This window comes from Chrysemys picta, chromosome 17 (assembly GCF_011386835.1).
Source record: "Chrysemys picta bellii isolate R12L10 chromosome 17, ASM1138683v2, whole genome shotgun sequence".
NCBI classification, from domain to species: domain Eukaryota; kingdom Metazoa; phylum Chordata; order Testudines; family Emydidae; genus Chrysemys; species Chrysemys picta.
In genome coordinates, this window is record NC_088807.1 from 4,768,774 (window position 1) to 4,779,364 (window position 10,591).

Below are 10,591 nucleotides of genomic sequence, written 5' to 3' on the forward strand. Positions count from 1 at the left end.
CTTTAACTGTATTTCTTATCTTTTCTCACGGCACTAAAACCCCTATCTGGCTGTAGGCAGAAGCAACGCACAGGGTCTTTGTTCCTTGTTCACACACGTCAATAAGACACAAACAATTGTATTTTAAAAACCTCAACATTCAAACGGGCAAACAAACCCCAAAATTCTATCTCAGGCAAGTAAACAGGCCTAAACACTATTTTACCATCACTACCCTACCATAACAGATCACACAGAGAGTTGTGTAGTCTTGTGTTTGCATCCCCTGTCCTGCTGGATAAAGACTAGAGTGTGATCTCTTGTGCCCTGCATCAGATTAATGGCCCATATGTTTTAGCACGCTTTAGCTAATGGAAAGCTCACATCACCCCAATGCACCTCACTGAAAAGCCCCTCACTGGGTACTTACCCATCAGTATCGTATCTAAGCACCTCACAATACCAACACCCCTGTGGGACAGGTCTGTTCTCCTTGTACAGATGGGAAACTTAGGCCCAGAGGTATTTAGGCACCTAACTCCCGCTGGTTTCACCCCAACACAGACAGCCATCCACGCACCCATCTCTATACTCTCCCATCCATTGGGCACCTATATACCTTTGAGGCTCTGGGCCTAAATAACGCACCCAAGAGGTCTGGGGAAGAGCTGGGAACAAAACCCAGAGTCTTAGGCCAGCTCTCTAACTCCTGAGCCTTCAGGATGAGCGGATGACCGAATGGAGGCACTACCGAACTATAAAATTGCCACTAGCGTAGGAGACTTCAAAAGGTGCTGGTAGTAACGTGCAGCTATAACACAGACGCTACGCATCTCCCCTCATCCATGCACTCTGCCCTCCCCGATGCATGCAGCCATCCCCCCGGGCACTGACGCCTGCAGCCATGACTGGGTGCAGAAGTAGATGCATGCAAGAATGGGTGGGTGCATGGATGGGACGGGTGCATGGTAGGGAAGCACCTATTTCCACATGCATGCAATCACCCCCACATGGAGCCAGGCATCCATGCGCCTATCTGCGCACACATCCACGCACCCGCCCATCCTTGCATGCCGCTACCTGGGCATGCACCCATAGGCTATAACCATCCCTATACACCTTTCCATACCCACCTCCTATGCACTCTCCCATCCATGCACATAGCTAGCTAAGCATGCACCCATCTCTCCATCCTCCCGCCCAGGCCCGCAGCGAGCGAGGCATGCACCCATCTCTCCACCCCGCACCCCCATTTCTACACCAACAGCCCCACACGCCCTGCCCTGCCCTGCCCTGCCCTCTCCACCCAGCTGCCCTCACCTTTCTGCGGCTTCAGCCTTCCACCTGCCTCTATATTGCGCACTGCCATTGGCTGGATGGGCCTCACCCGCACGTAACGCCATCTTCTATTGGCTGAGGTGAACGCGGGGCCGCTGGTGAGTTTCATCTGGGGGCGGGGAGGAGGGGAGCAGAACGTACGTGGATTGGTTGGTCCGGGAGACAGGGGCGGGCCGCGCCCGGGGCCGGCCGCGGTGCGATTGGCCGGCCTGGGCGGGGCGTGCGGTGATTGGCCGGGCGCGCCCGGGGGGGGGCGGGCCGAATCTTCCAGAAGCGAGCGGGCTCCCGGCGGGGGCAGTGAGGCGGGTGCGGCGGCGGCAGCATGATCCTGTCGGGGGCGCTGGGCGCGGCCTCCCCGGCCACCGTGTCCGTGTCCATCAGCAGCACCTTGAACTCCTTCCGCGCGCAGAAACACTACGGGCGGGGCCTCACCATCGCCGAGTTCAAGGTACCCGCGGCGGCCCCTCCCCCGGACCGGACCGGACCCTCGACCGGACACCGGCACCGGACCGGACCCTCCCCCGACCCTCCCCCGGCACCGAACCGGCCCCTCCCCCGGACCGGACCCTCGACCGGACACCGGCACCGAACCGGGCACCGGCACCGAACCGGCCCCTCCCCCGACCTGACCCCGGGCACCGGACCGGCCCCTCGACCGGACACCGGACCGGACCCTTCCCCGACCCTCCCCCGGGCACCGGACCGGCCCCTCCCCCGGCACCGGACCGGACCCTCGACCGGACCCCGGCACCGGACCGGCCCCTTCCCCGACCCTCCCCCGGGCACCGGACCGGCCCCTCCCCCGGGCACCGGACCGGCCCCTCGACCGGACACCGGCACCGGACCGGACCCTTCCCCGACCCTCGACCGGGCACCGGCACCGAACTGGCCCCTCCCCCGACCTGACTCCGGGCACCGAACTGGCCCCTCCCCCGACCTGACCCCGGGCACCGGACCGGACCCTCGACCGGACCGGGACCGGGCACCGGACCCTCGACCGGACACTGGACCAGCCCCTTCCCCCGCCTGACCCAAAACCCCGGGCACCGAACCGGACTGGGACTGGGCACCGGACCAGCCCCTCCCCCGACCCTCCCCCGGGCACCGAACCAGCCCCTCCCCCGACCTGACCCCGGGCACCGAACCGGACCCTCCCCCCGCCTGACCCAACCCCCCAGGCACCGAACTGGGACTGACTGACACTGGACCCCCATCCACCCCCACCCAGGGACCAACCTCTTCCCCCGCCCTGACCCAAACCCCTGCACACCGGACTGGAACCGGCCTCTTCCCCGGGCACCGAATTGAACCTGGCACCGAACCGGCCTATCCTCCAACCTGACCCTGGCCACTGAACCGGGACCGACTGACACCCCCTCCCCGGACCAACCCACTGGGACTTTCAGCCCCCCTCCGGCCAAACTGGGACCTCCTGACCCACACCCTCCCAACACTGCAGTCCCTCCTGCCGGACACCAAGCTCTCACCCACACTGACAGCAAACCAGGACTTGCTGGACCCCCCTGCACTGGGGTGGGATTGAGATTTCCCTGGGGCTGAGTGACCAGGACCAAGCCCTATGGGTCCCCTGACTCCCTCCCAACCAGGGATTGACAGAACCCCATCATTGGACCAGAACCAATACTAACCCTTATTACCCCGGCCTGGGCCAAGCCCTACAGGACCCCCCTCCTTCCTTTGACACTGGCTTGATCCCCAGGACGGCTCCCGGCACTGGACCAGATGGATCAACACCTGCCAGGACCTAGCAGGACCAACGCTGACCCCACCATCATCTGCCAGGGCCTTCACGGCCTGATCCCCTCGCTCCGCGGGACTAACCCCACTTCTGGGAACCCCACTGACACCTGCTAGGGACTGACCCTCCCTTGAACCCCGGACTGGGATCCGTCCCTCGAGGACCTACCAGGGCCTGACCCATTCCCGGACCAACACCCCACCCCACCCGACTGCTTGGGATGGATGCTGACACCACCAACGGCTGACCCCCATGGCACCTGCAGGGACCAGACTGACCCCCTTCTGGGACCTGCTAGGGCCTGACCCTTCTCCCTGGGACTAATCTACCTAGCACTAGACCTTCTCCAAATCTCTGTGGGATCCTCCCACACTTCCCCATTGGTGAGGGCAAGTTACTGGGGAGCTCCCATCTGCTGCCCTCCCTAGGGGCCTAGGCGAGATGGCAGGAGGAGCTAACCTCTCATCTGAACTCTTCCTCTCCCTGCTAGGACCTCCCCAGCCTAATCCGGAGCCGCCCCCTGCCTCCGCTGCTTCTAAAATTGTCCAGCTGATGGGGCCTCTATTGTTCCCCCTTCTTCCAGTCCCTTCAGTGACGGCTTCTTGCTCCCTGGACCTTTGTCTATGAACAGCATCCTCCTTCATGCTTCCCCTCGTTGCCTTTTCCTCCTGTCTTTGCACTGAGCTCTTTGCTTGGATCTCCTTCCCTTAGGTGCCACCCCCATGTTCTCCTTAAAACCTGCGTGATCCATGTGGCCCTGTTCTTTATATGTCCTACCATAGTGCTTAGGAGGTCCAACTTTCTTCTGTGTTTTGATTTGCTTTAAGGAACCTGGGGTGAGATTTTAATACAGACTCAGGGAAGCTTAATAGATGTAGTAGATCCCGTCAAGCCCGGGTCCTTGGCGCTTAATAGATGTAGTAGATCCCGTCAAGCCCGGGTCCTTGGAGCAACACGGGTTATTCCCTCCAGCTAGACTTGGCAAGAGAAGACTTTTCTCAGTAAAAGTCAGTAAACATTGATTTCACCAGATATCCCCCCTCCAAAAATACTTCCCCCAATGATAATCGAAATGTACAGAGAAGAAAAATGCTGCTTGAGAAATGTAGTTGGTTTTAGGGCTATTTGTGTATTTTGACAGGTGCTGTTGTCACGTTGTGTTTCAATGGTTATGAAGCTCTAACTTTTTGAACCTCGGTGTCTGCTGTCATTAAACAATTAGTCTGTTCTCCCCGTGAGTTCCTGCAGTGGCGAACATTTCAATAGATAAACGTAAAAGAGAAGCTTAAAACAGTGCAGTCGGGCCAGGACTTGTTCAGGTGCTAGTAAGCAACGGTACTGAGTCCCTGCCTGCCTGAATTTCCTGCTTCTGCTCAGCTGAGAGTCCTGGCTGGGGTCTTTGTCTGCCCCGTCAGTCTCTTTGCATCTGCAGGAATCGGGAGCTCTGCTGTCATGCCCCACTCACTCGGTGACAGCGGGGATGAGTGAGTGTGGGGAGAGCAGAGACCCCAACCAGGACTGCGAGGAGGAGCCCCCAGCTGTGGGGGAGGCCACCCTGCTGCTGAGTGGCTCCTGCCCCCTCGATTATCTGAATAAAATGCCTGTCTGTCGTGTGTGGGTCCTCCCCCGCCGCTCTTCAGAGAGCTGGGAGTACGCTGTACCTTACCTCTCCTATTCAAGGAATGAGGGACTTGTCAGCCTGGAGCGGGGTCCTGTCTCCGGCAGTTCCCAGTATTCCAGAAGAAGATGCGAGAACCCTGCAGTAGGCAGACCCCATCCCAAATAACTCCTTGTCCTGGCCTAAGGAGTCGCTGTTCCTGGGTGCTTGCATTCTTACTTGTCTGCTTTTGCCAGTGACCAGTGAGACCCTCCAGTAACGTGGGAAATATACCCCCCCCAGTCACCCCTCAGATAACACCCTCTCCTCCCCTAAGCTCCCATAGAGAGACCCACCTGTGCAGTTTGCTCTGAAGGCGAGCAAATCCGGAGCGCTCCTGATCTCAGCGCAAATCCGGAGCGCTCCTGATCTCAGCTGAGATCAGGATGGGAGGGTGGGTCTACTGGGAAGCGTGTAATGGGATCAAAACCAGCATCTTCAACTCCCCCCTGGGGCCCGCTGGCAGGCACTGAGATTCCAGAGCGCAGGTGTAATATACCTGTGGCAAGATGCCAGCTTCTTAGTAATGATATCTGGCTTGTGTGGAGGGCTTTTGATCAGTCATGCTTCACAAAGGAGGGCAATATTGTTACCCCATTTGACAGATGGGGAAACTGAGGCACTGGGGAATATTTGGACCAGGGTCGCCCTGCGGGCTAGTGGCCAAGCCAGGAACAGAACCTCTGAATCGCAGTCTAGTGCCCTGTCCGCCAGGTAACACTGCCTCCCTGTGGAGCGCATGGTGGTAACCTAGCACTGAGTTGCCCGGCATGGATTGTTGTGTTTTGGTGTGATTGTGTTCTAGCTGTATCCCAGAGCAGGGAGACAAAAATGCAGCCTGCGATCTTTCCCCACCCCCCTTCTCCCCTACCAGACAGGCTAGCTGCAATTCTCCAACCTGAATCACCTGCCCCTCCAGCCCCTTTTGGTTATTTCTCTGGCCTCTCTGGTGTTTGCAGTGACCCAGATCCTGTTTGAATAACGCTGCCCACAGCAGCTCTGGGGTGCATTGCGAGTCCCCGAGAAGGGCTCCATCAGCAGAAAATCCAGCCATGCCATGCAGCCAAAACGTGGATTAACGGCAGCTGGGTGCTTGTGCCCAGCTGTCTAACTGAAGAGCCATCGCTTCCTCCCCTGCAGCAGTCGGCTCTTTGCCAGCTGCTGTTCGTTGCTTTCCACCAACATGTATTTATCCCCTCGGAAGGGGAAATCTGACTCTGCAGGGGCTGTGTCCAGCTCCCCATGCTGCTAGGGCCGTGCTGAGCACGGGTTGGTTTGCTGCCTTCTGCGTTCTGTTATCAGTCCCCTGTGCTCTGATCTCTCCACGTCTGTATCTGCCTGCCTGGGTGGGTTGCTGCTTCCCCTCTGTTCTCTTCCGCAATTGCGATCACTGCTGAATTAATGCCAGAGCAGTTCCTGGCAAAGCATTGGACTGGGAGCTAGCTAGCTACGGGCATCCCTGCTTGGAGGCTGCCGAATGCTTCACCGTTGCACCAAAAGCTCCGTCTGAGGATCGACGAGACCATCTAGCCCAGATCGTTTCTACCTCTTGCGTTTTGTAATGGTCCTGGGTCTTATTTTCCTCTGTAAGCGCCTGTGACGTGATGGCTGCTTGGTCCAGTTGTCATCTGTGGTTGGCTTTGCGGATTTTGTAGGCAGCAGTTGAGTTTAGGATGTGGAAGTGCTGATCTCGGTAACAGGTTGTCTCTCTCCTTTCCCAGTGCAAACTAGAGCTGGTGGTGGGAAGCCCGGCATCATGTATGGACTTGGAGCTCTACACGTCCGATGACAAATTTGTAATGAAACTGGACAGCGATGAGGCCTTACTGGGATCTTACCCCATCGACGACGGCTGTAGGATACACGTGGGTATCGGGGTTGCAGATCCCCAGTGTAGACAAGGCCTCAGTGCGGAGATGGAGGTTGTGTTTAACAGCGATGGGAACTGCAGTGTATTCTGTAGTGCTAAAGACCTCGCAGGACTCGACTTTTCCTCAAGTCGAGAGATAATGTTCGTTCCCTCTTAAAAGGGCAGAGATTTTAGGTCTGTGAAGGGGTTTTCAGTCACCCAAGTGACTTACCAACTCGAGTCTTGCTGAAAGGCAGCGGGCTGTGGGTTACTGAATCATGTAGGTGCTTTGAAAAACCCACCCATGATCTAAACCCCCACCCCACCCTGCGAAACTTGATGTTTGTGTGTAAGGTTTGTTTGTTTGGAGACTTTTTTTCTGTCAGAACTGACTAAATTAGCACCACTTGGGTTCATAAATTATAACGCCAGACGGGAGCATTAGATCATCTAGTCAGACCTCCGGTGTGACATGGCCTGTCAGGCGTCATCCAAATGACCCCTGTATTGAGCGGCCGTGTGTTCAGTACAGCCTTAGGGTGTGTATACCCAGCAAACCTTCCCCACTCCCCCCCGGCAGCGAGTCTCAGAGCCGGGGTGTACAGATGTGGGGGGTTTCAGAGCCCCAGTGTGAATGGCTACATGGTTAGTTTTAGCACCATAGCACGAGTCTGTAGACCCAGGTTCTGAGACTCACTGCTGTGGGTTTCTGTGCTGTGTAGACGTAACTACACTGGATTGCGTAGACTGTCGGTCCTTCATCAGTTAAGACTGAACCGATCACAACACGTCTTCCCATCTTCTCTCGCTCTGGCCATCCTTCGCCATGCTTGTCCATATCTCCTTGTTAGGAAATCAACCCACCTCTTTGGAGGCCGACCGCGTGTTTTAAACATCAGGTACCAGGGCTCAGTTAACCAAGACTGGGGCTAAACAAACTGGTGGGAACAAGAGAGGACTCTGGTCATTTCCATTCTGTTCCCTAGGTTATTGACCGGAGCGGAGCCAGGGTCGGCGAGTACGAGGATGTGTCGCGGGTAGAGAAATACGAAATGTCTGCCACTGATTACGAGAAGAGGCCAGGTAAGGATGACACCGTTGCCAAAAGACCCATCTTTGCAGGGTTAAAACTTTCATTCCCAGATTGACATTTAAAGCCTGGTGGGTTTGGTATCAAATGGCGCTCGCCCATGCGTCCTGGTCATGTAAGTGTTTCAGAGTGGCACACGCTTAAACAGCAAAGCACCTGAAAATACCCCCTCGGCTGGCTTTGGCTGGGGGGGCAGGAGGGTGGGGGACTCTTTCCCCATCCCTGGGGGGTGGGGTGTTCTGCTGCTGTCCCCAAATGGCCGAACTCAGATCCCTCCCCATGAGAGCAGAGGGCCATGGGGATAACGCCCCATATACCAATGCCAGGTGGGTGCATGATGAGAACTGCAGCATGTGACCTGGGTGCTGTGGCTAGCTTCTCAGGGTGCCAAGCTCCTCTGAATTGGAGATGCACCACGTGGGCAGCGACCCACTGGCATCCTCCACCATGAGTTTGTACATTGTTGCTTCCTGCATTCTGTTTCCCTCAGTGCTGTCCAGTCTCTAACCTTCCATTGATTTCCCAGTTTAACAGATCTCACTGGCAGCAACCTTGCCTTGCATAATTTCCACCCACTCCTCATTCCCCTCACTGCTCTCCTCCCCTGTGTTGCCCTGAAGGACACTTAGAATCATAGACTATCAGGGTTGGAAGAGACCTCAGGAGGTATCTAGTCCAACCCCCTGCTCAAAGCACAACCAATCCCAACTAAATCATCCCAGCCAGGGCTTTGTCAAGCCTGACCTTAAAAACTTCACCCCCCCTTGGTGTTGGTACCTTCCCTCTTATGCATGCTTGGGCAAGGAGTTCCTCCCAGGTGAGAGATGGCAAAAATGAGATTGTGTTACAATCCGATTTACGGTAAATCTCCGCTAATAAAAGGGACATCTTCTACTCCCTTTCGCAGGAAGAAATGCTTTCCTTCTTTTAGGGCCAAAATACCGACTGGCATTATTCCACAATCCGTTAACTCTTAGCACAGGTGAAGGCAACCATGAATGCTCCAGTGATCGTATTTTAGGTTTGGGAGGCTTTGTATCATTACCGATGTAGTATGATGAGTGGAACTGGAGAAGGAGGGTCTGGTTTCAAGAGGGACCTGATTGCGTGTGACACTGAGGGAGGTTCATTGTATAAGCTGGGCTTGCTGCTACCAGATACAGGGGTCTCCGCGTGTAACATTGGCCTCTCTCTGCATGCTCAGTAAAGATCTTTCCTACACAGCTTCTGCCCCCTGCATCACACATTACTAATGAAAGGTGGATGGTGGCAGTGAGGTGTTTTACTGCTGCTGGGTTGATCTGGGCCCCAAACGTAGCTGTTTGAAATGGAAAACTTTCATCCAAATGTGGCGAAAATTGACTAAGGAAACATGAAACCGACCAGAGCTGTTGATATTGCTTGAGTTGAGTGCAAAAAATCACTGGAAAAAGGGGGAAAATAGATTTAAAAAAAATTCCTCAGTTCTAATCTTGGGTCCTATAATAGGTGGGAGCAGATGTTAAAATGTCCTACCCTGACGGTGTCCTTTTAAGGCCAACCATTTCCCCCTCTGGCTTCCAGACTCCGTGCGCTCCTTCCTGAAGCGCAGTAAGGTGGGGAAGTTTAACGAGGAGGAGATGTTGAAGAAAGAGGCGGAGCAGGAGCAAAAACTAACCGAAGAGAAGGCTCAGGCAGAGGCCATTTCAGTGGGCGCTCGGTGCGAGGTACGGGTCTCGGGCCAGCCCAACAAACGGGGGACAGTCATGTTCGTGGGTAAGTGCCGCTGGCCCCCTGGCTCTCGGTTCCTTTCCACCCTGTCTGGTTGAAAGGACAATTCTCGTAGTGAAGATCAAACATACAAAGAGTGGCTGTGACTTAGTTTTGACTCTCCTCCTCTCCGTAGGGCTAGCGGAGTTCAAACCGGGCTACTGGATTGGCATCAAATATGACGAACCCTTAGGGAAAAACGATGGCAGGTAAAAACCCTTCTTCTGTCCAAGTTCTGTCTTGGTGCAAACAAGTAGTCCTGCTCTGTTCCCATTAGGGGCCCACGCCAAGCCAGGTGGTTTGAGCACCCAACGCCTTGTCCCTGGACTTGCCCTGGGACCTCGCTCCATTTCTGTGCTTGCAGCTTGTATTGAATGTCACCCTAAAAACAGTGCCGAACAATAATCTGGTTTGTTGTGGGCCAAACGCATGCCAAGGTGTTAACTGCCCTGACTTGTACGGAGCCACACAGGGATGGCTCTACCCTTCCGGTAGGTCAGTTCCCCCGGGCCTATGAGGAAGGCTGCAGTCAGAGCCCAGCGCCTAGCGTCTGGTGGTGCGTTGCCGAGACAGCTGTGCGTGGGAAGGGAGGGCTGTGTCAAGCTGCTGCCGATCTCATCCCCAACTCTTCCTCTTCCCAGCGTCAATGGAAAGCAGTACTTCGAATGCCAGCCCAAGTATGGCGCGTTCGTGAAGCCTCAGTACGTCACCGTGGGGGACTTCCCAGAAGAGGATTATGGACTGGACGACGAAATGTGACCGGGAGATGGGAGACAGGAGTCCACGTGGTCCCGCCGCCCTCTTCACGTGGCCGTCAACGCGCTGCGGCGTCTCAGTGGGCTGCCGCATTCAGATCCTGCTAGAGGGCACCTAGGTGAGGGAGAAGATGTAACGAGCAGCTGTTTTGTTTTTATTATTTCTTCTGATTGTATCTGTTTGTTCAGTGAAAGATGCCATATCCCTTTTGTTTTTTCTCCCTCCCCTCCATACGCACCAGCTTAATGCCGTGACACTAATAAAACTGCCTGGGAGGAAGTGGCGCTGCCGCTTAACAGTGATCCTTGTATCTGGAGTGTGTCTCGTGTGCCGAGATCCTGCCCGGTGGCTCCAGAAGCCATTGATCAGTGGTTGGAGTGAGGGCACAAGGAGCCCGCAAAGCAGATGTGCTCA

At 55.8% G+C, this 10,591-nt stretch overlaps 1 protein-coding gene across 1 annotated transcript; it reads left to right on the forward strand.

The window, feature by feature from the left end:
- The first annotated feature begins 1,508 nt into the window (after positions 1 to 1,508).
- TBCB (tubulin folding cofactor B) lies at positions 1,509 to 10,479 on the forward strand. Its single transcript, XM_005283723.4, has 6 exons — positions 1,509 to 1,765; positions 6,455 to 6,598; positions 7,569 to 7,665; positions 9,236 to 9,427; positions 9,558 to 9,630; positions 10,063 to 10,479. The coding sequence occupies exons 1-6, from the start codon at positions 1,640 to 1,642 to the stop codon at positions 10,178 to 10,180; spliced, it is 750 nt and encodes a 249-aa protein (XP_005283780.2). The 5' UTR covers positions 1,509 to 1,639; the 3' UTR covers positions 10,181 to 10,479.
- The last annotated feature ends 112 nt before the right edge of the window (positions 10,480 to 10,591 follow it).

Bases quoted from the DNA above. Each gene is read 5' to 3' on its own strand.
- TBCB (XM_005283723.4), top strand. From the start codon at position 1,640: ATGATCCTGTCGGGGGCGCTGGGCGCGGCCTCCCCGGCCACCGTGTCC. The intron at 6,599-7,568 runs GTGGGTATCGGG...TCTGTTCCCTAG, and splicing joins ACGACGGCTGTAGGATACAC to GTTATTGACCGGAGCGGAGC. The intron at 9,428-9,557 runs GTAAGTGCCGCT...TCCTCTCCGTAG, and splicing joins GGGGACAGTCATGTTCGTGG to GGCTAGCGGAGTTCAAACCG.